Below are 24,470 nucleotides of genomic sequence, written 5' to 3'. Positions count from 1 at the left end.
TTCAAATCAGTTTGCATAGCACCTTACCCCTCCCCCAGCTCCTGGGTAATAGCTAAGTACCTCATGCCTTGAAAGGGTTAGCTATTGGGCTGGTTTCTGGCCTGGGTAGTACCCATATGGTGTGTTTTGCACTGCTTGTGTGCCACATAGCGGGGTCGGAAAAAATCGCTCCTAACTAGAGCATTCCGTAAACACGGCAGTCCCGTTCCGCCTCTAAACAATGGCATTCATCACCGATTGCCAGTGCTCCCCGGAGCAGCCAAGACCCCAGAGCGGACACCGAGCACCTCTCTCACCGACAGCGGCGCCGTTGGAGACCCAGTTGTTGGTAAGGATGTCGGGGGCACCGAACTCCGGGCGCAGCAGATCCTGATCCTTGACTTCACTCGCCGAGGCCTTTCCTGCGACGAAGCAGCGCCAAGGTCACGACCACACACGCTCACCGGCGGCGGATCATCACCAACCTCGGCGGCGGAGCATCACCAACACCGGCGGATCATCACCAACCTCGGCGGCGGATCATCACCAACACCGGTGGCGGACCATCACCAACACCGGTGGCGGACCATCACCAACACCGGTGGCGGATCATCACCAGCACCGGTGGCGGATCATCACCAACACCGGTGGCGGATCATCACCAGCACCGGTGGCGGATCATCGCCAACACCGGTGGCGGATCATCACCAACACCGGTGGCGGACCATCACCAACACCGGCGAATCATCACCAACACTGGCGGCTGATCATCACCAACATCGGCGGCCAATCATAGCCCCGAGAGCCACACAACCGACCGGGCACGTCACGGCCGGGCCCGGCCCGGCGGTGGACACCCGCCGGGGAGGTAGCCCACCGGCCGGCGGCACCGGGGCATGGCCCCACGCCCTCCGGCGTGGGGCCGTGCCCCGGGGAGCGAGCCGGCCGGTGCGGATCCCACCTTGCGGTGTCGCCGCGCCGGCCATCCCGCGCCGTCGGCGTCGGGCCTAGACTGACCGCTCAGTCCGACACTATTCCGAGATCAGCGTCGTATCGAGCGGCGGCTGGCGCATCCGGACGCGATCGCCTAGGTTACGGCCATCAGCTGCCGCGCCATCACGATCACCGCCCCATCTGACCGCGCATGCAGTCTCAGGAGCGAGGCGGGCGGCGCTGCAACGGCGCCGCGTCACCGAACACCACGGGCGTGGCGTTACCCGAAGCCACGGGCGCGGCGTCACCGGAGGCCACGGGCGCGGCGTCGCCGCAGCCCCAGACAGCCAGAGACTGGCCAGCTAGACACTTACGTGCGCCGCGAGCAGCCCGCACATGGTGACTTAACTATGCCAGGTACAGATTTTGTGGTGACAAAAGATAGCAATCACATGTATCCAATAATGGAACAGTGACATCTCAGATAACAAATATGGAAATGATGCAATAATAGCATTTCTGCCAGCTGTAAGTCTATATTTATGCATTCTGTGAGTCAAAAATTCAGTTGTTTCTAATGCTCAACTAAGATAATACTGTATTACTTTTGAACACAACCAACAGCATGACTGCAGTAGACATATGAAATGTTATCTCCAGGCCACAACACTGTTTCTTTCCATATTTAATAAAGAATGCACCATACACCATACATTTTTGACATTTACCCAGGCTGCCATGCACACAGTGGATGGGAAATTGATCTACATTACTATTGTACAAATGTCTGTGCAATCACCTTGAGGAGGATTGTGCATTTATTTTGCATATATCACATTTAATATCATGGTGATCAACTGCCTATTGACTCCATTTGTTCACGCCATACTTTTGCCACCCTCAAGTTTTTCCAGCTTCTGCCAACTATGCCAACAACAGTTTAAGGCCCTATAAAAACCAGACAACATCAGCTAACAAACTATATCAGACCAGTGCTGCCAGCCATGATGGGGCAAAACATACCGTATGATCAGGATTTAATGTACAAGCCATAAACAACACCAGTGACTAGTTCTATGCAATTAGCAGACCATCAAATGCTGATAATCATTACACCATTCATGACAATGTGAATGGTTCAGAATCTGCAACTCTGAATGTCACTAGCTCAGTGATGCGTTGTCTTAAGAAATATTGAGGGCTGACCAATGATCATGTCAATGATAAAATAACCATCCCCTGCCCTGACAATGCTTACGACCAAAATAACAAACCCCAAACCCTGGTTGGCAAAAACTCATGAAATTTATAGGTCTTATTACAAAAGTGCCTGAATTGCCATCAGCATCTGAAACTTGGGTGTTTCTTGGTGTTTTTGGCCTCAAGACATTTTGCTCTCCACAAATATACACTGGAAAGAATGTAAAAAATTGTTCTCTGGGAGCGACGTCGGATGGAGGCAAGCTGTTCCTGCAACTTTGACAGCATCGCACGCCACACTCACGACTGAGCAAGGATACTGCCTGCGGGTTACAACCGAATTTCTCTACCATATCAAACATATTCTTTCCTTGCAATGCATTCAGTGCCCATGTCTGTTGCTGCTCACCAGCACATGTTTAACTCACCTACCATCCAACGACACCAACGAGCCCACAAACCGGGCTCAATCCCGCACCCAAAACAACAGCGTCTCTCGGACGTACCAGGGAGATGCGCGGAGAATATCTCGCACACAGCACGATTCAACATTTCTGAATTGCACGGTAGAAATCATCGCATCACAAGAAAAACCGATATGAAAGTATATGATGTAAACATTACATGGACCTCTAAATATAAGGCAAATTTATCATATATTGATAAATAAGTTATTATTCATTCTTTTTAAATCGTGTTTTTATTGAAATTTCATTGGAAACTATCAAAAATGGATATTGTATGGAACGTGTAATGGTGACGTTAAACATCTCCCAAACACTCGCTAGGGCACGTGGAAAACCAAGGCTCCGCGAGTCTCCGGCTCTTAGGGAGGATTTACCGTTGGAGAGAAGGCACATTCTCCACCAAGAAATCCCAGCTGAATGCGCGATGAACATGCATAAAGGGTCATCAAACAAAAGTAAGGATTTTTTCTATCGATCCACAGAGCATCCTCACAGAATCATGATCTCAGTATAAAGCTAAAGAGGGGTTCCTTGTTCTCTGTCAAGCAGAACTTCTACTGGTGTGTTTATATGATCATTCAAATTTTTTAGATTTACCTTTTGTTTTAGCTGGGTTTTGCCAATCAATATTTTTTTTACAAAATCAATACAGTCCCAAAAACAATATCAAAACCAATAAATAGCCTACAGTGGCTCTGTCATTGGAGACTCCTATTGCTGCACGCCATTCATGCAGCCTACCGACCTTGTTTTGGAGGAGCCGCGCAAGGAGCGGTACCCCACAGCTGGTTTGTGGTGTAGACAAGGGCAATATATAAATTTAGTTCATTGTCATACACTGAGAAAAGCATTGTGTCAGACTCAACCCCAGTAAATAGATGCAGTGATGCCAACCTTATGCGACTGGATTGCTCTGTGAGGATGAAACCATTCCTCTGCCCCTGCTGTGTTGGCATCCAAGCCCCGACCAAGCAGCAGCCTGACATCTCAGGTGGGGTAGTTTTGTACATATTTTGGTAGAGCAGGTGAGCAGAGAAATCTTTCATCCCTCTGAAATGGAGCAAACCATGTTTTCCCTGATTTTGACCAAGTTTTTTTTCTAAAAGTTGGGGAGGGGTTGGCATCCTATCCAACTAAATAGGAAACTACATGCTTGTTCCCAAATTAAGTACATCTAGGTCAGTAAAAGCCTAGGTGGATATCACATTGCCCCCAAATCTTTCCTCTAGGTGAGAAAGATTGTACCTGGACTAGAATGTAGCTGCACTAACTACAATGCTGCAGATGCTCCTATTTATGCTGTGGCTTGCACAACATTTCAATAACATACTTAACATTATGTGGTCCAGAGAATAGTGCAACAGGTGCACAACATTTTAAGCATCTGCTTCTATCAGCCTTTACTGGGACTGACACCTTTACAGTATAATTATCAATATCAACAACTTTCTAGCCGCTCCATAGCTTAAAAATTTCAGTAGGTGCAAGCATAGACTTAGGAAGGAAGTGCTTGCCTAGGAAGCTAGAAAGTTTAGTAATTGCAAGCAGTCAATTTATAATGGTCTTTGGCAATTACTGAGACCAGCTTGAGCATGGTGTTTACTGTCATCTGCTGCCAAGGAATGTCTTTTAGTGCCAGCTGTGAATGTATTGCAAATTCACTTGGGTTATTTTGTTCTCACTACAAGCTCTGGCTTTGATATTTTTGTTCTCTCCCCCAAGAGCCTAAACCACATTTCAGATACTTATTGACATAACATCATGATGCCCACTTGCCCCACCATGCACAAATCATTGCTTCAGACATTCTGCTCCACAATTAGTAGAGAAAATTCCAAGCCAATCTACTTTCAACATAATTGTAAATTTTAAATGGCAATTCACTACCCTACATTCAATGGTGAGGAGTAAGAGACAAATTCCAGCTCTCAAATTTCAATATGAGCCTTAGTGGTCACATTGATATTGCTACCATCTAAAAACTCTGAATGATGAGAAGGTGAGCTGAATTTGCATGACGACATTGACATAGCAATGATCCAAGCAATCTGGACTACAGTCAATCACCGGCCCTTCCACTAATATCAACTACCTTATTCAGCATCGGCTACGCAGGACCTTCGCCAGTTTCAATAGCGTGGAAATGTATTGCGGTGTCAGTCCGGCTAGCCAGAGGATGCACCGATCAGAACAAAAGCGATGAAGTGAGGACCACCTCGAAACTGTGCCACTCAGCCTAAATTATAAATAATATACATCCTACGCGACCCCGGTTTACACAAACTCACCAGAAGCCGGAACAGGCCCTGGAGAACACCACCGCAGAACGTCTTCGATCGTCCAGGAGTAAACAACGGGGAAAACCCGCACATAGACGTAAAGGACGCTTTTGTTACTTTTAGCTGCCAACTTCGCTTAGCTGGCCGCATAAAGCAAAAATTTTAAGTATCTCGACAATCTGGGTTACTGTATTTTAATACTGAGCCTATTTATGCATATCAAAAATAAAACTGATAGAAATTTAAGAACTCAGAATAAAAATCTTGGAAAAATTGAAGTAACCAATATCTATTGTTTTCTCAACAGTTATATTGTGCGCGACTCATCGAATATTTTAGGCATCCTGCATAATTTTCAGGAATATGGCCGCGAGTTTCGATGACCAGTCCTGCAACTCGTTTCGTTTGAGCTGCGAGTGTGCGTTGTTTTAAGGTATTGGCTGGGTATCGCCCACGGCCCCGCTGGGCCCCACGGTTCAATCGTTGGCTTGCTTTTGTGTGGGGAAAGTATGTGGTGTTGTCGAGGGCTGGTGGGTGTAATTGGGGCATGATAACATTGCTGTAGCTTGCAAGAAGGTGCAAGAGGTCATGTTGGATGACCGGACACCGGCACTGGAACCTAGGCTTGACGCTTTCTTTCTAATAAATTTATTCTGTATGGCTGAAACTTTGTAAGCTGTAAGTTGCTCTGTTGGAAGCTAAAAAAAAACCCAGGCTAGGACTTTTGTCCGCCATAACTCGTTCAGCATGCAGGTTGTCAACGATTGAAACATCCTTCTGCTCCTGGTTGTATAATAGTCTCAATTGAATAGTTCAGGTCTAGGCTTGATGTGCAATGGGCTGACCACATTTATGACATTCCACACTGAATCTATCTGTAACTTGATACTGGTTGCCCAACTGGGAGCATGATGAGACCAGGACCAACAGGCCTAGTGGCCTTTCATAGATCCCAATCACCATAAGGTAAGGTAGGGTTGGCATGGTTGGCTAGGCCATAGGTCCAACATACCTGCCAAGCATAGCTTGTTGCCTGTGCCCTGAACCCACCAGTCAGATTGTGCTGTCCAGATCAACAGATCAGATTGCCTCCGCTCCTTTGCCAGGCTTGGATGCAGAAAGTTATGCATGCTGCACAGTGTGTCTGCATGACTGCCCAGGGTATGGGCAGTCATGCCCTTTGACTGCCCTTGTTGACCAATGGCATGTGTTAGAAAAATGAATGCAAGGAAACTTGCACACATCAGAAAGCTGAGTGTTATTGAATTGTAAACCAAAGGAATGTCACAGTACACAGTGATGTTTTGACCAGTCATCCACATCTTTGTCAATCCATACTTGGTGTTTTCAGGTGTCGAAATGGCTTCATCGGATGCTGCCCTTGGGCTGCGCAGCCCCAAAGCATGGATTCTCCTTGTGTTCTGGTACATTTTCAGTGCCTTCACACTTTTTACAAACAAATATGTTGTGTCATACATGCAGGTGGACTCAATGCTTCTAGGTAAGTTTAGTAAGGAACAGTGGAGCAGTCAGATTTTCTTAAAGGGGCTCCAGAGCCCAGTGAAAGCATTTAATTCATTTTTAATTTTCTTTCAGGAACCATCTGTAGAAAATTGGAAAAATGTGGGTCTAAGAGTAGGGCCTGCCTCCTCCTCTCTGACAGTGCTTGCCATAAAGAATAAACATATACTGCAAACAGGGCCACTTAAGCTCTGTGTATTTTCAACAGTATGTTCTGCTTTACACATGGCAGGTGTATTTAGTTAATTATTTGAATCTGTATAAAAATGTGACATGTGTGTGCATCTGCTGTGTGCACTTTGATCACAAAAATACTATCCTCATCAGAGGCAGTAGATCTTTTGAGGACTTGGAAAGCAACATAAGTTTTACTTCAGTCTACTTCATGCAAAATCATGTGAGTTATCATGTGAAATATTCCCAAGATGGAGTCCCCCACTCTGGCAATATATAATGTCCCTGGTTTCCCCAAGCCCTGGCTGATCAGTGCAGGATGTTGTCTGTTGCAGGTAGCTGCCAGGTGATGATGACCGTGATTTGCGGCTGCATCCAGCTGCAGCTGCCATGTGGGCCACAGAGCAAGCCGCAGACGCCGCCGCCGGCATACTACGCCAGCATGCTGCTCATCGGTTGCCTGACGTGAGTAGGCCCGCGCACCGGAGCTGTGCCAGGACGCGCCGCTCGCCGTGCGTGACCGCTGGACGCCGGCGCTGTGCCCGAACATGCCGCCTGCTATGCGTGGCTGCTGGACGGGTACGCTGGCGTGGTATGGCTGGTAGGGACTGGACAGGCCGGATGGATCTCGGGACTGCCGTCGGGAGGCGCCGTTGCGCAATGCTCCGGAACAGATGCGTGTGTTAGAGAACTTAACCCACTGGATGAAGTGGTGGGCGTTGATGAAAGAGGGGCAACAGGCTGGGGTGGTCACGGATTTCGGGAAAATTACGGGTATGGGCACGGGTGTGGGTGAGACATTTACCAAATGTCGTGTGCATGCTGCGATAAATGCTATGCAATATTACTGTGGGCGTATTTAACAGTAGTTAGTCATCTTTACTCATTAGTCAGAGTCAGATCCAGTGCGCCGTTTTTGTAGTTAGCATTGGAACAAAGTGAGCTTTGGTTCAAACTTTCCTGGAGCTCTTTCATAACACGACAATGAATTCAAGTGCCGTTCATTCAAAAGGGGTGGGTACAACTGATGAGAAATGGATGGCAATTGGGTACGCACATAGGCACGTGGGCAGTGAATGGATTAGGTGGAGGAAGTCTTACCCGTGACATCCTCGAACACGCGTCGGCAGATAATCGGGTGACTGCCGTTACCGTCCAGTCCGCTGACCGCAGGTCGGGTGTTATCCTGTTTGGCCTGGCGGCGCTCAAGTTCGTCGCCGTCAGTTTTGCAGAAACGGTAAAAAGTTCTGCGCCCATCTTCACCGTCGTGATCTCGTGGTTGGTGTTAGGTGAGTGGACGCCTCAGTAACGTCTGGCGCTGGCATCTGCTGTATGTTCCTGCTAAATTCTGATGTGATGCCTTTGCTGCTTTTCCTCATTACCAGTGTAGCATATCTGGTGTAGTTTATAGTAACATCTTCATGTTATAATTCAAAGCACTGGCATCTGTGCAGGTGATTACTGTGTCATTAGACAAGTGCATCACCTCCCTTGGCATTTCAGCTGGTATTTGACAGTTATGTCATATGTATTCCTCTCTGCCAGTGGCAAATTGCACAGTCATTTTGTGTGTACTGATGCCTCTGACGTTGATCACGGTTCTGCTCCTCGCGCCGGACGCTGTCAGAAGCGCGCCTCGCTGATGGCTCCCGCACATCGCCCAAGCTCTATGTCAACACTGTGATGACCTGGAGAACACTGCACTATTATGTATTCATACGCAATCTAATAAACTTTGGGTTTTACTGATGGACACTTTAGCGAAGGTTTTATGCGTCTTTACGTTATGCATAATTGAAACGCTAATAGATCGCTAGAATTTTATAAATTGGTGTAACATAATTTTGTTCCATAAGAATAACTAATAATGCTGCAATAATAGTGCCAGATAATTTTTGCCAACATCACTTTGGCCCAAATTTGGTTCAAACCAAACACACTCGTCAAATCGCCACGATCTTCCACAACGAGGTCACTGACCAGTTTGCTGCGGCGGCAGGCGAGCGGACGCCGCTGCTGGTTAACTTGTCACTGATCCCGGTGATGGCCGGCCTGGCACTCTGCTCCTCCCACGAGCTCAGCTTCAACCTGATCGGCTTCGTCGCCGCCATGGGCACCAACCTATGCGAGTGGTGAGCGAGTGGCGGCGGGTGGGGGCGCGGGGCCGCGCGCGCGCGCCAGAGGCCGCCTTGTCGTCAGCTGCCTCCCGCAGAGCAACTCGTCGCTTAACGTTCAACGACGACTGTCTCTTAATTTAATGTGTTCGTATTTGGACGTGGATTTGTATGGGCGCCATATGACCTCGGTAGTCGGCGTGCTCCAAAGCCGAAGTCCTCATCAGGACGCGGATATGTGGTAATGCGTCTTTACCTTTTCAGCTTGCAGAGTGTATTTGTGAAGAAAATCCTCAATAACAAGGACTACAAGTACAGGTAAGTGCTTCTGGTCTGCTCTGAAACCCTGTATTGATGTTTTCTAAACCTAACTTATGACCTTGCAATACCGCTTACTTCTGTGACATTCAGCCCGCGCCATTGCTATCTCGAGAATGCGGTGTGGTGCCGTGTTTTGTTTTGTTCCATTCCGGACTAGCTCAAACACCATACCATTCACATATGCGGATGTACTGCGAAGTGCAGTAATCAGAACCGTTCTGTCCCCAGTGCCGCAGAGCTGCAGTTTTATCCGGGAGTAGCAGGCGCCCTCATCCAGACGCCCATTTTGCATTTGCTTGCCAGGCCAGATGCCATCTCTGGGGTGACCACTGAAACTGCGGTTACGCTGGCGGCTGCAGGATTTTTCTATTACTGCCAGACGGCCACAGCTTACATGCTTATGGAATACATTAGTCCAGTGACGTACAGGTGAGTTGGGGGCTTCATATTGTCTATCAGCGTGGGGCTCCTCCTCGATTTATTGAAAGCTGCAGGAATCCCATCGTGTTACGGCTCACGTCGCACCATCGAGGCGCTGGAAATGCGGATAATCGGAGATCTCAATCATTTAAGCTTAAGCCACGCGGGCCAGCTTTGATTGGATTTAGTCAAGCATTGAGTATCGAGTCAGGCATTGAGCGGGCCTGGCGCGAGTCGCGTAGGGTTCTCGGGCAACACACCATGTTCAGGTGTTCCGCGATATGCCGTATCCGTTTCTCCGGATCTTCGAAGCCCGCCTGGCCGGTGTCAGACTACGCGCTGCCTGACTCGCGAGCCCTTATTTCCTTCAGCCTGTGTGCTTCCCTCCATATCAGGTTCAAGCAGCATGCTTGAAACCGAGAACGTTTGTGTTCCTCCACGACGTCGATGACTTCCTCCGTGACGTCGATGACCCGGCCATCTAGCCGGGTCTATGTTATGTAGCCGTCCACCAGTTATATGTCGCTATGGCGCCTCCTGGACATGGCGAGCGAGTGAAACGTACTGATGGACGAACATTGTGTTCTCCGCCTTTGTAACGCTTCGTTTATGGATGGTACTCCAAAGACACTGGTTGTGCGTGCTGGTCATAGTCGCGGCCGAACCCCGTCCATCTGTCTTAGTCGTGTCCAGCGCCCCACTTCTGGTTGCGTCTTACCGCCAACGCGTCCAAGCTACCGCTCATTGTCACGATCAACATGATCAGCCAGCCTTCTCCTGTCTCCGGCTGTGCTGTCCGGCCCGACACGCGCCCCGCCCGCCGCAGCTGCGTCTGACCTCCCCCGCCCCCCGTCGTCGGTTCCACAGCGTTGCCAACACGTGTAAGCGGGCGCTGCTCATCTGGCTGAGTGTGCTCCTCTTCCACAACGCGGTCACCCTGCTCAGCGGCCTCGGCACAGCAGTCGTCATCTTCGGCGTGTTCCTCTACAACGCGGCCACGCGGCGCAAGTTCTCGCCGGTGGTGCGTGCCGCCGACCGGACCGCCATGTGACCGCCACGTGGCCATCCGCGGCCGTCGGAGGTGGCGGGCGGCTAGTGATATGGGGAGGGCGAGGGAGGCGCACACTGCACCAGTGTGACAGGCTGGTGATGTGGTGCTGGCCCCATGGGACGGGTTGGTGGCGTGTGTGTTAGTGATGCCACTTGGAAGGGAAGGGGGAGGGTGCGGTGCGGTTGTGTGAAGCAGCGACATAATTGCAGCACGAGCTATGGTGGTCCAGATTCCATGGTCACTAGGGCTCAGTGTGACGTGGTACGGGAAAACAAAATCACCGGGACCGTAGCGATCCCGATGGTGGCCTCGTTCGCGGTATGCCATAATCACAGTACGGTGATGTGTGACAGTGTTGGGGCGTCCGCTCGCGATCACGCGCGCGGTGCGCCTAGTTTTACGCCTCCGTATTGTTTCGGACTTCAGACGTTGATTTTGATGCACAGCATAATCCTCATGGAAATTGTTTTTTTTCTGAAATGAACTTATGGTAGTGTACAGGGCGTTCACAGCCATCTTCTTTGGCAGAATGCAGACTGTTTGGGTGGTTACCGTGTTATACTGTTCTTGAATTCCACCGGTAAGTCATATTAAACGTATGCTATCGCTCACCGTCTTGGTAAAGCTGCTTGGATTATAATGAGACTCGTTGGTCGCGAAAACCTCTATTTTGCTCATTCCTCAGGGCTTATATGCGCCTGTTGGACACAGGGTTGTGATGTGGATGTGGCTGTATCGAGTTTTGCACTGGGATAGTTCTTACATACGGGCCTGCTCCCGTCGCTCCTCTTAACTTCCCAAAAATCGCCAAAATTTCTCCAAACTAATCGCATTGTGTCCGCGGCTCCTCCACCTCCTCCAAATCCCCCCCCCCCCAGGCTTGCCCCGAACCTCAGGTGTTGTTTTCAGAGATGTTTGGAGGAGGCTGTGGTAAATATTAGTGGCACAGTTCATTCATGTGCATTTTGGCCCCATTTGTTGTCACTAAACGGAAGCAGAGAACTGAAGTGTAAATTAGCGCAGATAAATTACGTACGGATTCATTTTCATAGCGTTGTATTCATATAACTATTATTGTTGAATATATTTTCGATTTTGAATATTATTTTTCAGAAGTCAGCGTCTTACGTTATTTGCTCTCAGTGCGCCAAAACCATTTGGCTGAGCTGTGCGCAAGCAGCCGCGACCTCCTCCGAAATCGCTCCCGTGGCGGAAGATTTCGGTGCCCCTCCAGCCTCCCTCAAACTCATTTCATCTTTTTTGGAGGAGCCACGGAAACAGACCCATAGACTGTTATTTTGTTCGCATGCAGAAATTCAGTCGTCATATGAATCAAAAATAGCTGGCAGCTCTTGCTGATAGATTGCTGGGGATGGTTGTGGATGGAAAGGGCTCGTGTTGTTTTATTGTCGGTACATTCGCACTCACTGTATGCTAACACTTTATATTTTGCCCTGGAACATTTGGCTGTGTCATGTAACATCGGTTTGCGGTCACCATTGTTGTGTAAAGATATTTTGGTATTGCACCACAAAACCCATCGTCTAAATACATGATGCATGTGTCTTGAGTAGCGCTATTTGAAGATGCCTGCAGCCGACGGAGATACACGTGTGGCCTCGGGGGGGGGGGGGGGGGGGGGGGCAGCTTTCATATTTTGCTGCAATTTTCAATGCATTGTATAGCTGGGCGGCTTGCAAAGGTTACCTATCCAAAGGCCTTATCCATTTCAGAGAACACCATCCGCTGAGTAGACAAGCCAAGCTGGTAGTATGCATTGTAGGCTGGGTGTTCGTCGTGGTCTCAGAACGGGTAATTTGTCATTTCGTTGTCCTGCCGCCAGTCGCTGCGAACTAGCTCGCACATGACCACCACACCGGCTATCAAACAGTGACAGGATAGGACGCGTCTTCACGGCACATAGTTGCTATTGTGACCGCGACATGTAGCACGGCCATCACGACTTTCAAACGGCGGGTGGACGTCTCGTAACTTCCGCCTGAGCAGTAGACGCCAAGACCGCGGAGGGCTGTTTACTTCTGTTGGTGGTGTTACTGTGCTGGCCGTAAGTCGCAGGCAAAGTTTTGGAATTCTCCATTTCTTTCCGTTGTTTGAATGTGTTGTTGCCCGAAATAGTCACACTGATCATCATGGCCGTAATTCAACACTCAGACCGACATTGTTCGGAACGCAGAAGCTTTTGGACATTTGGAAAATTATCCATCAGTGACATGTCGGGCTTCAGCGGTACAATGTGTAAGTAATTATGCCTACTGGCACAACCACTACCGGGGTCGGTGGGGTAGCATCGTGACAAAAATAGGCTCAAAAAGCACTAGAGTAACATGCGTGCGCTCTTCGCCAATGTTTCTATTCGTGTTTTTCCAATGCGTCCAACAACCTGGATGGGAGTCGATGCATGTTCTGTTCTCCGTTATTACGGACCAGCATGTAAAAATGTGTTTTTTTTTTGTTACAATAAGCTTAAGGGACGGTCTGGAATAGCGTGGATGATCGTCAAACGTACGAAGCAGAAATTTCGTCGCCGTTTCCTGCAAACCGGCCAAATCAGCGGACTGCGTGTACAGATTGGCTACAAAATATGCGCAGTCCGGTGCTATCGGGTGCTGTCTCACCGGTTGCGTCGAAGGGAGAGAGAGTGTAGCGTTCGCGTGCCAAAATTGGTTATTTATCTCAGGTTGTATAATTTGTTTCTCAAAGACCATCATCAGTAATTAAACTTGCAGGAATACGTGTTGCGCACGTATTGCAAGTCTAAGTAACTTCACAATGGCAAAACTAACACAGTTGTTCCACGAGCCCGGCGCCCTTCTGAATGACTTTGTTGTGGACTGGTCCAAGGACAACAAGATTGCCGTTGCGACTCAACACGCTGTCTGTGTATATGTAGGTATATACTGTGTTGCATTTTTTATCTGTGTGTACCATAAAATCCATTATCTCAAAACACGAACCTCAAGCTCCTGAGCTCAGAACTTGGGCCTGGCCAAATTGTGCTGACTGATACCTACATGCTTTTTGTACCCTATAAACAACCTAGTTAACCCAAAATTTGGTATGGTTACTGTGGCGTGAAAAGCCAGCTGATGGATAGAAATAAGGCAAATGAACCTGCAAGGTATGCTTCAATTTTTAGATATGTTCAAAAGCAATAATGTTGGTAGGCCTTTAGGAAGTAGGTGGTAATGCTTATAGGCAAGACTGCACATCATAATCCAGCTTTTCAGGATTGCAGTTTAGGTAATTCACAACTGGTCACTGATTATGTGCATGTTGTGTATGTGCCTGTTGGTGAACTCCATTGCTCTGTGAGGCATCCCAAGCATAGTTAGCATTTCACCCCCAGAATCTTAGCTCCCTTCTCAGATCATACTATTTTAGTAATGTGTGGCCATTATCAAACAATGTATAGTGATTCAAGTGATTTTAATTCTTCCAAAGTAGGAAATGTGTGTCACAATCCATTTATGCATAACATTTTGCCCAGTTTTCATAACTTGTTTCAGTCTTGTATGCTGTGGGTTAATCATGTCATGTTTCCATCCTAGTTTTTAAGGAAATGTGGTGTAAGCCCAATGAGAAAGAAATGGTGATGGTGGCATGCTGTGACCATTGTATTTCAGGAAGTTAAATGCAAACCCCATGAGAAGGAGCTTACTGCTGCTGGAGTTTTTGCCAAGATTTTACCTGAAAAGGAACAAAATCTATGCTTTGGGAAAGGTATTATGACAGACTGCATGTACCAACAATAATTTGAGTCTAATATGATGTGTACAATCTTTCAGTTCTGTAAAATTTCTGAAAGTGTGCAATAATATCCTGAGTGTTTGTCAGTCCTAAACCATACTGTATTTTGTGGGTAGATAGGTAGTAGGAAAACTAGAGTCTGGCTATGCTCAACAGTGCCTCAGTATGTGTTTGTATGACCACAGCAGACCTGTATAAGTCAGAACCATGGTCAGGCAGTTTGCTTCTCTTTGCTGTGACAACAGCAAGGCCTTGTATTGCCTACATAGTAACATCATTTTTGTTTCTGGGACCAGCTTGTATAGCTAAGTAGAAGTTTCCTTTGAAGGTAGATAACAAGAGGTTGCAGTGGATGATGAGGGTATGTGCACCATTGTAGCTCATTATAGCATGCTGTGATGTGACTTGCATTGTCTGTGGCAACTGACATTCAGTCAGCCTTGCCTCAGTATTTAGTAGGCCCTTTTGTGGCACAATGTCAGGTTTGTAAATATTATGAGGTGCTTTGAGCTTAAGCATGCAACCAGGAACAATATTTTGGTCCTGCTGTTTTACTACATGATTCATCAAGGGCACATCATTACTACTGTTGGCAAATGTATCATGGCATTTCTCCTCAGTCCACCAAAATTTGCCCTTTTAATGGTCACTTATTGTCAGTCTACTGTTACTACTAGCTGCTGGCAGCAAGGAACAACAATCACTCTGACGCAGCTCATGATGCCTCTCTGTGTCAGTGACATTCTCTGCTTTTCAGACCTTCCATTCATGGGAATATGCAGAGAGAAGATGCAGCGCATCACAGACATGTTCACAGACACTGGGCTGATGGCAGTTACAACAAACAATGATACCTTCGTCGGGTTTCGTCGGGCTCTCTGGTCGCCGCCAGGAATGGCATCCTTTGACAGGTAGTCAAGCTGCTCAGTCCTTGGACTACCTTCTGCCCCTAAACATCCCAGTACTGGGATGATGTGATGCCAGTTCAATTAACAATTCAAACCAAGAGTTTGAATTGCTTTCTTTTGTCATCATGCGTATTCCTACGCCACTCTAACTCGTGACCAATCGCCAGTCGACCATCAGAGACGAATCACAGCATAGTCTCTGGGATGTGAGCTCACTTGTCTGCCAAACAGTTGAGTAGCAGACATACTCCTAGTTGAGTCATAAAGAGTGCAGTCACGCACGGCTTTGCTCCAGTGACCGTCGCTATTTTGTAAAACTGACTGACTGGCTCTTTAGACACGCAGAATCAAAACGTTTCTGTGTCGGTCGGTGCTTACAGTCCTGACCAAATTCCGCTTCCTCAGCTGCCTGCTGGCCACATTGTCTTGGGACCGGCGACTGAAGATCTACGAGGTGCAGTCAGCCAAGCCTCGACTGGTGACGGTCATCAGCGACCAGTGGATTCAAAATCACGCCGACCTCGCTGAAGATGTTGTCACCCTGACAGACGTCAGGCGACGAACCTACGAGCTCTCCATAGTCGGTTCGTGGTCCATCCTGGGTGCCAAATGTTCGCTCCGGTCGTCGATCTGACCGGGCATCAAATGCCTGACGTGACTTTGGTATCGCGTATTGTATGACTAAGGTCATCTGCCGTTCCTTCTGAATTCTTCGCTCCAGATTAACGCCACCTTTTCACAGGCAAGAGTGCAGATTCGATCCTCACCGTACCGGACCCGTTTTTATTCGCGTCGCTGGCAAAGAGATGATTGATGCTCCCTCTCGCCAATCAGAAGCGGCATGTAGGCTTGTAGCAAGTGACTCCATGTGGCTTTTGCGCCTAGTGGTGCTATTGTGTGCGAAAGAACTAAAACGCGGGCATGTGTGGTAACCTGACTTTGGAAGCCCGCTGGGCTATAACTCAGTGGCCTGACATGACCTGATGCAAAACCTGCTATGACGTGGACCATTGTGTCGGAGGGGAGGACGGCGTGTCCCGCTGTCATCTGGCCTGACCCCTGCTCGTCCGCAGACATGACATTGACCAGTGTGTCAGAGGGGGAGCATGGTGTGGTCCACTGTCGCCTGGCCTGACCTCTGCTCGCCCGCAGACATGGCATGGACTGGTATGTCGGAGGGGGAGAACGGCGTGGCCCGCTGTCACCTGGTCACCGTGACCCGGTCCGGTCACCTGGCTGTGTGGAGGGTCACCGCCGGTAGCCTCCGGGCCGACCTCGTCGCCCAGTGGGTGCTGCCGGACCCGGATGACCGGGTCACGTGTCTGGCCTGGCTCGAGTCAGGTGAGCGGGCTCGGCATTATCGGCTCTGTCCATCTTCCCACGCTGACATCGACTACGGTGGGAGCCGTTTGGACCACCGTTTTAGCCGTTTTAACCACGACAATTGCTATCTACTTAGTTTCGCCGCGGTCATAACGTGATCTTTGCAAGTCGGTTAGCGCTGTTTGAACGCATGGCACCCTCCCAGGCTGATTTGCTCAAACGCCAGAGGAGTGCGTTGTAAGCTCGACTGTCAGGAACCTCAGATTATCCATTCGCGTCCGGTTCTGATTTATATCGGGCCGCTTTGGACGTATCGGTGCTGGTCTGACGTCTCCGCCTCTCCGACAGGAGCTTTGCTGCTGGGCCGGCAGTCGGGCCGTCTGCTGGGGTACGGCCTGAGCCTGACCGACCGGGTGACGCACACGCCACCCTGGACGCTTCTGGCCGACGAGGACCAGCTGCCGGTGAGTGGACGCCGCGTAGCCGCCTGTGCGCAGACAGCTGTCGAGACACCGGCCTGTTCAAGACGGACGTCGGAGTCTATAAAATCGAGCTGTTTTGGGCTCAAAATAACTTCTGATTGCGTCATGTGCAGGAACTGTCAATGCGATGATCAAACCAAAAGCAGGTCAGCCAGAATAATTGGTCTGCAGCTGGCTGAATTTGTCGCTAGTCCTTTGACGAGGCGTGCTGTCATTACACACGATTAATTGCGTCAATTATGGCTGTTATAATTGGTTATGATAAGGCAGTCGTAATAGCGTTATTCCTCGGAGAAAAATAGGAGGATGAAGATATAAATGCATTGGTATTTCTGCGACACGCCTTTATCAAAATATTAACGCATCAATGTCGTCATTCTCCTGGTTTTTCTCCGAGGAATAAGGCGGTTACTGCTGCCTTATCTATGTGCATAATGTTTCTTGCAGATGCACTTAACAACTTAACAACTTACGTAACCGTCATAATCGACCTTTAATGATGATCAGTGCGGCTATCAAAAGTACACAGCGCTCCACGATGGCCTTCGAGAGGTGCCCGTCCGTCACCGACCTCGGCGTGTCCGTCGGTGCGGCGCCGGTGACTTCCACCGCTGCTGCAGGTGAGCTGCGTCGTCGCGGCCGACACGGGCGCCGACCCGCCGCTCCTGCTGGCCAAGGGATTCGCCGTGATGGCGCTGCGACTGACGAGGAGTGGCGACGCGGCCACGGTGACCGGCTCGGCGTTCGTCCGGCTGGAGGGCGCCCAGGTGACAGGTGAGGCCTGGCCGTGCGCGGTCTGATGTGCTGCAGCGACGGGACGCGAGCGGACCGAGCCTGTAAGTCCTCGGCTGTAGCCCCCACTATGTCAGTATGCAGTGATGCCTCATGTACACAGATGTATATGGAAGAACACAGCTGTAATGATATAAGTATGTGCACAGTGATAATATGTGTGCGTAGATGGAGGTGTGCTATGATGCAAGATTATGTGTACCATTTACAACTGGTTAAAGTCCGGCAGACAACGCTTCCACTTGAGCTGTTCAGCATGCACGCCATCCCAGCGGGCTCGCGGACGCTTGTCCCCGCTCACATGCTCACCCGCTCGCTGACGGTCCGTGTCCGGCAGACATGTCTCCGGGCTGACGGTCCGTGCCCGGCAAACATGTCCCCGCTGTTCCCTGGCTGGCGGACCGTGCCTGACAGGCATATCCCCGCTGTGCTCTGGCTGACAATCCGTGTCCGGCAGGTATGGCCCCGCTGTCCCCGGGCTGCGCCATCGTGTCGACGCTGTACAACCAGTTCTGGACGGTGCGGCTGGAGGAGGGCGAGCCCCTGGCGCTGCGCTCGGCACCTATCTCGGTCCTGCTCGAGCCCGTGCATTACTCGTGCCACGCCTTGGCCACCTCGCCGAGTCGCGTCATCATCTGCACTGTCGAAAGGTCGGTCCGCCGGCGGCTCGGCGCTGGGCCGCTCTGGGCTACGGCGTTTACTGTGATCGACTGGGGACGCCATGGCCTAGCTGTGGAGCTCTGGTTAAGGGTCAGAGTTGGCGACTGTGCTCCTCACTGCACTGCGTGTGTGCAGATGAAACGTTTGTGGTGGCAACAGTCGCAAACGTTGGCAAGATGACGGATATTGTAATGCGGTTCAAACACCGGATGCGATGGCGATGTGGCGCGCTGGTTCACCGGACCTCTTCCGGTCGGCAGCAGCCCAGCAGCCTCGTCGCGTTGGACTGCTGCCGACCGTTCCCTTCGGCGAGCGCGGCGCCCCTGTCTGTCCTGAAGCCCACCACCTGGCTGCGGCCGCAGGGTGTTCGACTACTACGACCATCTGCAGCTGCGTGAACCGGTGCGGGTCAGCTTCACGCTGCTGGAGCAGCCGCTGGACCAGCTGCTCAACTCGGTGCTCAACAGCCGGCTGCCGTTGCGCCGGCTCACGGACGTGCTGGAGGCGGCCAGGTCAGCCAGCCTACGGGGCTTAAATATCGGTCCGCCGGGGGTCAGGCGGCCAGGCCAGACGCCCTACGGGGCTCGAGTGTCGGTCCGGCCGGGGTCAGGCGGTCAGGTCAGCCAGCCTACGGGGCTCGAGTGTCGGTCCGGCCGGGGTCAGGCGGTCAGGTCAGCCAGCCTACGGGGCTCGAGTGTCGGTCCGTTCCGTGTCAGGGGTTGTGGTGTGGGCGGAGTGCCGCGCCGTCCCGTGTCAGGGGTTGTGGTGTGGCCGGAGTGCCGCTTCGTCCCGTGTCAGAGGGTGTCGTGTGGCCGGAGTGCCGCGCCGTCCTGTGTCAGGAGATGTGGTGTGGCCGGAGTGCCGCTCCGTCCCGTGTCAGGGGGTGTCGTGTGGCCGGAGTGCCGCGCCGTCCCGTGTCAGGGGATGTGGTGTGGCCGGAGTGCCGCTCCGTCCCGTGTCAGGCGGTGTGGTGTTGTTTGTGAGCGGAATGCGTCGTTTTCACGTCATGACAGCCGGCGACGCCGCTGGGAGACGATCGGTACGTGGACGTACGGTTGGGTTGTTTCTGACCGCCGCGGGAGCGCGTTGGCGAGCTCGGAGGCCGTCTCGGCGCCGCACCGCGTGGCTCGGCCGCACCCCCTCCCGCGATGCCCCTGTGTCCCTGAGGCAGACTGGCCGCGTGCCGCCAGACTGACAATGCTGGTGGACAAGACGCCGTTCTCGCTGCTGGAGGGGGACGAGGCACTCTCCCGCCAGTCCGCGCGTCACCTGCAGAGCACGCTCTTCATGGCCTGCTCCTCGCACCCGCTGCAGAAGCCCGGCGACGCTGCCGCCCCCGATCTGGTGAGGTGCTGTCGGCTCCGGCCTGCACGGACCATGACTCGGGAGACCGGCGCATTTCCTGCTGGCCGCACCATGGGAGGGCAAGGCGGATGCGTTACACTCCGCTTGCGTACCGTTGGTTGTTTAGAGGCGAGCTATTTTCTTTGTGCATTGCTCGTGAAGGACCTTACGTATTCGTGGAAGTCTTCGTGAAAACATGCACTCAATCATGGCTTTTCGTGTCGTTTCGACTCGAGGTACTCCGAGTGCCATTGTCCGTCCACAATTCTCGCGAGTGTGAGGTGAGGGCAAACAGTTATGTTGTCGGTCATCGACGCGACAGCCACTTGGCAGCTATGTGACGTAAGACGGTGTCGGGGCGTGCCGACCAACTTTCCTGGCGATGAACATCGGAGTGGGGCACAATTCAGGCTGCTGTCTCAAAACTGAGGAGTGCGGCACAATTTAGGCTGCTGTCTCAAAACTGAAGCCGCTTGGAATAAGCGTGCAGCGCTCTGCCCCCCCCCCCCTACCCCTCCAGTGTATCGGCGGGCCGTCCTCACTCTGCCCTGTGGGGCGGCGGACCGCGCTGGGGTTCAGCGCGTTAGCACTCCCCCCCCCCCCCCTCTCCCCCTCCAGTATATTCAGCGGGCTGTCCTCACGCTGCCCTGTGGGGCGGCGAACCGCGCTGAGGTGCTGGTCGCCGATGTCTCCCCGTCTGGCGACAGGACAGGTACGCCGAGTTGCTGCGCGTCCACCTGCTGCGTGGCCACCTGGCGCGCGCGCTGGAGCGCCCGGGTGCCGCTGCCGGTCCGTTCCAGAAGCGTGCCAGAGCGGTGCTGGCCGCCGAGCCGGCGGAGCTCGGCGGCGTGGTCGACGCCATGCCCGCCTGTGGCATCTGCCAACAGGATATCCTTTTGTTGTGGCGGTTGAGACTCGAGTGTTTGTGTTGTAGAGATGTGTACACAGACATCACATTTCCTGGCCCATAAGCCGTCTTCTTTCTTGTCAGTGGCTAAGTCTTTGTGTTGCACTATTTTGGCAAAGTTTCGCTTCCACCCGGGCGCTATGGCAAGCCCGTGGACCACGAGCATAATTGCTGGTTTTGCAGCGCAGTGTTTATAGTGTAGCGTTATTATGGAAGCGGCCGAAGCTATCATAACACGACTTCTTTGTTTATGCCGTTCATCGCAATTTAGTCACCGCTATGAACATTTGGTATTTGCTGTAAGGCCGCTTTCATGACATGCGGATTTCCCCTCATTCCAGAAATATTCAGGTTTTACACCTCTCCTCGTGGCCTGATGCCTCCGAAAGTCGCGCTTAATACCCGCTGTACCTGCAAAACTTACTATCTGCGTGCTGTATGTTGCTTCGAACTGCGACTGAGCCGGGGTAATGTTGACGTAGATTTAGTTTTGCCAGTTGTTGAATGGTTCGGCTTTGCTTGTTGGTGCTTGATAGGCATCCCTCATCAGCGTAGTCACGTGCGTGCCCCTGCCCTGCCCTTGTCATGAATACCATCAGTGGACGCAGCCCGCCCGCCCTCGTGGTAACCTGGCCGGGCCCTCTGACGCGGCGTGTCCGCGGGTCCGGTGTATGCGTGTGTGTGCGTGTGTGTGAGTGTTATGACCTTGACCGTTGGCGGCACGTGTGAGCGCGCTGACCAGTCTGGAGGCGATGTGTGAGGCCGGCCATCGACTGCCCGTCTGCTGCCAGACGGCGGCGCTCTGTGACACCGTGCCCTACCGACGCTGCGAACAGTGTGGCGCGTTTGCCCTCAACGACACAGTGGCCGAGACAGGTGAGCGGCGCGCCGGACAGGTCCGGGCCGAGGGGTAGTCCGAGCCGAGCGGCGATCCGAGCCGAGGGGTGATGCGAGCCGAGGTGTGATCTCCGAGGTAAGGGATGATCCGAGCCGAGGGGTGACCTCCGAGCCGAGCGGCGATCCGAGCCGGGCGGTGATCCGAGCCGAAGGATTCGGGCCGAGGGATCCGAGTTTATGCTGCCCGCTGACGCGGTGTTTCAACAGTGCGATTACGTCTCTTGATCAGGCCTGAGCCATTTCGTGTGTGCAATTTCTGGTCTTTTCTTAGGCATGTGCCACTTTGTTCAAACCGATGGGTAGGGGAACCATGTACTTTGTGTGATTAGCTTTGTTTGGGGATGATGCCCGGGCGTGGAGGAGTTGCTGCGTGCGAGGCTGTTGCTGTGTCGTCGGTTTCACGACTCTTCACTGCCTCAGCCGCGTGGTCGTGCGACAGGTCTGGGCCTGGGGCCGTGGTGTACCTTCTGTGACGGCCGGCTGAGCAGCTCCCTATGACCGGCAGGTTTGGACCTGGGGCCGTGGTGTACCTTCTGTGACGGTCGGCTGAGCAGCTCCCTATGACCGGCAGGTCTGGGCCTGGGGCCGTGGTGTACCTTCTGTGACGGTCGGCTGAGCAGCTCCCTATGACCGGCAGGTCTGGGCCTGGGGCCGTGGTGTACCTTCTGTGACGGTCGGCTGAGCAGCTCCCTATGACCGGCAGGTCTGGACCTGGGGCCATGGTGTACCTTCTGTGACGGTCGGCTGAGCAGCTCCCTATGACCGGCAGGTCTGGGCCTGGGGCCGTGGTGTACCTTCTGTGACGGTCGGCTGAGCAGCTCCCTATGACCGGCAGGTCTGGGCCTGGGGCCGTGGTGTACCTTCTGTGACGGTCGGCTGAGCAGCTCCCTATGACCGGCAGGTCTGGACCTGGGGCCATGGTGTACCTTCTGTGACGGTCGGCTGAGCAGCTCCCTATGACCGGCAGGTCTGGACCTGGGGCCATGGTGTACCTTCTGTGACGGTCGGCTGAGCAGCTCCCTATGACCGGCAGGTCTGGGCCTGGGGCCATGGTGTACCTTCTGTGACGGTCGGCTGAGCAGCTCCCTATGACCGGCAGGTCTGGACCTGGGGCCATGGTGTACCTTCTGTGACGGTCGGCTGAGCAGCTCCCTATGACCGGCAGGTCTGGACCTGGGGCCATGGTGTACCTTCTGTGACGGTCGGCTGAGCAGCTCCCTATGACCGGCAGGTCTGGGCCTGGGGCCGTGGTGTACCTTCTGTGACGGTCGGCTGAGCAGCTCCCTATGACCGGCAGGTCTGGACCTGGGGCCGTGGGGGGGGGGGAGGAAGGGGGAGGTGAGCTGAGTGTGTTGCGCGTGAAACTCGCTTTGGATGTGGCAGCGTTTTATTGCAGTGACGTTGTAACGAATGGCAGCAGTAGCCATCGCAAATAGGTGTCAGGACAGGTCACTTTGTCCAGTTGTCAGCTGTGCTGTCATGATGTCAGTCATGTGGCTGGGCTGCGCGTCAGTGCTATATGATATATTGGTGCCCCTGAATGACTGGTGACTGTCGGCCAGAGGTGGTCCAGGGATCTCCGTGCTGGGATTGGCCCCAGCGTATTTCGAGACGCTTACGGGACGCCGGGCCGACCCCGGTCGTGGAGGGTGGCCGTATTTTTCCAGTTTCCGGTCGCTCATTGCAGTTCTCGTGTCTGCAATGATCGTGCGAGTGATGTGTTAGTTTCCCTGCTCGTGTGGATCACGTGTATTCCACGCCAGTATTTGCCGTCCTTACGTGTGTGCGTGAAGCGTGGCTTGAAGCCCGAGCTGTCGCCCCCAGTCGTTTGGCGCTCCGCCACCGAATACAGGCACGGCTGAGCGTCAGCTGACCAGTGCTGCACCCTGCACGTCGGCGGGATACGGTCGGCGTGCGCGTCCAGACAGCCAGCTACCGCGGCAAGGCGTGCGGCTGGCGAGGTGCTCCAGCGCCGGATACGAGGGACGTTTTCCATCCCCAGCAAATAATTGATCCACCAACGCCCGGGGATAGCTGCCATATCTGCATCTGCCGTCTCCGTGGTGTATGCATAAGGCTGCTGGGGTTATTTTACCCTTGTGGTTTCACTGGGGCTGGAAATCAGCGGTCTTCTAGTGAGGTAAAAAGGATTTAATGAACAATCCTTGGCAGAGAACGCACTCGTTGGTAAACATTCACAGTAAGCATGTATTTCTGAACGCCTTCCCTCAGAACCCATGGCCGGCGGGCGCCCAGAGGAAATCGACATAGTTCGCATGGAGCCCGTACAAAACTTAAGCTAGGCTGGTAATGACGTCTAGGTGGGCACTTACCACATGTAAGCCACATCGGTTCACGCAACATCGAATGAGGAGAGAAACACCAACACTTACGGCGAGCACACATCTACCCGACCTCCTCTGTTCTGTGGTGTGCGCATAGTAACGCATGTGCACGGGACCAGGCTTGCGCCGACAGCTGGTATGACCCTCAGCAGTGGTCTGGGAGACACCCCCAATCTGGTGGACGCCGAATCGATCAGGGAACCTCAGCTGCGACACACCTAATGCAGTAGCTAGACATCCGTGGTGGACACTGGGCACGATGCACGATACCTTACCTAACACGAGGAGTTACAAACAGCTCACATGCATTGGCGACGCAATATGCCCCGTCTGGCCACCAGTGCCATCACGTTCACACCGACGACAGCACAGCAGCCTCAGCTGCCATTGCAGACACCGACGGCACAGTACATTAAGCTACACATCGAGTCTGCGTCCTGAATCCCAGCTGCGCCCGCCAGAGCCCGGCCCCCGCCAGAGCTCAGCTCCCGCCATAGCGCGGCCTCCGCCAGAGCGCGGCCCCATCAGGGCGCGCAGTAGCGTCCGCCAGAGCCCGGCTTCCGCCAGAGGTCAGCTCCCGCCAGA

At 52.5% G+C, this 24,470-nt stretch overlaps 3 protein-coding genes across 12 annotated transcripts in view; 2 read left to right on the top strand and 1 right to left on the bottom strand.

Moving 5' to 3' along the window:
- The window catches only part of Lfg (Glutamate NMDA receptor-associated protein 1 lifeguard), a 12,279-nt gene extending 7,344 nt beyond the window's left edge, over positions 1-4,935 (bottom strand). Inside the window, exons 1-2 of one of the 4 annotated variants that reach the window (XM_037221681.1) lie at positions 4,868-4,935; positions 297-401 (exon numbers count right to left, since the gene is read on the bottom strand). The gene's annotated coding sequence lies outside the window, so the exon portion shown is untranslated. Of the gene's footprint in view, positions 1-296; positions 402-996; positions 1,017-4,671; positions 4,840-4,867 lie in introns of those variants that run through there. The other 3 variants (XM_037221678.1, XM_037221679.1, XM_037221680.1) reach the window with 3 other exon arrangements.
- A 389-nt stretch (positions 4,936-5,324) lies between these two features.
- LOC119099139 (solute carrier family 35 member E2A) lies at positions 5,325-12,025 on the top strand. Of its 2 annotated transcripts, XM_037222238.1 has the most exons (8): positions 5,327-5,365; positions 6,210-6,359; positions 6,889-7,018; positions 7,727-7,842; positions 8,553-8,685; positions 8,932-8,985; positions 9,217-9,417; positions 10,276-12,025. In XM_037222238.1, exons 2-8 carry the CDS (start codon positions 6,218-6,220, stop codon positions 10,457-10,459), a joined length of 960 nt encoding a protein of 319 aa, XP_037078133.1. In that variant the 5' UTR covers positions 5,327-5,365; positions 6,210-6,217; the 3' UTR covers positions 10,460-12,025. The 2 variants fall into 2 exon arrangements, with proteins under 2 accessions (XP_037078134.1, XP_037078133.1); XM_037222239.1 differs by having other exon boundaries at positions 5,325-6,359; positions 9,292-9,417.
- A 1,059-nt stretch (positions 12,026-13,084) lies between these two features.
- Positions 13,085-22,845, top strand: LOC119099427 (uncharacterized). 6 transcript variants are annotated; one of them, XM_037222582.1, is made up of 13 exons: positions 13,085-13,366; positions 14,104-14,200; positions 14,985-15,138; positions 15,541-15,719; positions 16,288-16,476; positions 16,807-16,922; positions 17,561-17,714; positions 18,190-18,382; positions 18,755-18,904; positions 19,583-19,736; positions 20,444-20,624; positions 21,367-21,519; positions 22,244-22,845. In XM_037222582.1, the coding sequence occupies exons 1-13, from the start codon at positions 13,250-13,252 to the stop codon at positions 22,300-22,302; spliced, it is 1,896 nt and encodes a 631-aa protein (XP_037078477.1). In that variant the 5' UTR covers positions 13,085-13,249; the 3' UTR covers positions 22,303-22,845. The 6 variants fall into 6 exon arrangements, with proteins under 6 accessions (XP_037078477.1, XP_037078475.1, XP_037078474.1 ...); XM_037222580.1 differs by having other exon boundaries at positions 22,112-22,845; XM_037222579.1 differs by having other exon boundaries at positions 22,046-22,845.
- Positions 22,846-24,470: the final 1,625 nt, after the last annotated feature.

This window comes from Pollicipes pollicipes, unplaced genomic scaffold, assembly GCF_011947565.3.
Source record: "Pollicipes pollicipes isolate AB1234 unplaced genomic scaffold, Ppol_2.1 Scaffold_4740;HRSCAF=5597_pilon_pilon_pilon, whole genome shotgun sequence".
NCBI classification, from domain to species: Eukaryota; Metazoa; Arthropoda; class Thecostraca; order Pollicipedomorpha; family Pollicipedidae; genus Pollicipes; species Pollicipes pollicipes.
This window is presented reverse-complemented; position numbering and strand designations above follow the sequence as displayed.

Bases quoted from the DNA above. Each gene is read 5' to 3' on its own strand.
- LOC119099139 (XM_037222238.1), top strand. From the start codon at position 6,218: ATGGCTTCATCGGATGCTGCCCTTGGGCTGCGCAGCCCCAAAGCATGG. The intron at 7,019-7,726 runs GTGAGTAGGCCC...CGCTGACCGCAG, and splicing joins CTGCTCATCGGTTGCCTGAC to GTCGGGTGTTATCCTGTTTG. The intron at 8,686-8,931 runs GTGAGCGAGTGG...TTACCTTTTCAG, and splicing joins GGCACCAACCTATGCGAGTG to CTTGCAGAGTGTATTTGTGA.
- LOC119099427 (XM_037222582.1), top strand. From the start codon at position 13,250: ATGGCAAAACTAACACAGTTGTTCCACGAGCCCGGCGCCCTTCTGAAT. The intron at 15,139-15,540 runs GTAGTCAAGCTG...CCGCTTCCTCAG, and splicing joins GGAATGGCATCCTTTGACAG to CTGCCTGCTGGCCACATTGT. The intron at 19,737-20,443 runs GTGAGGTGCTGT...GTCTGGCGACAG, and splicing joins ACGCTGCCGCCCCCGATCTG to GACAGGTACGCCGAGTTGCT.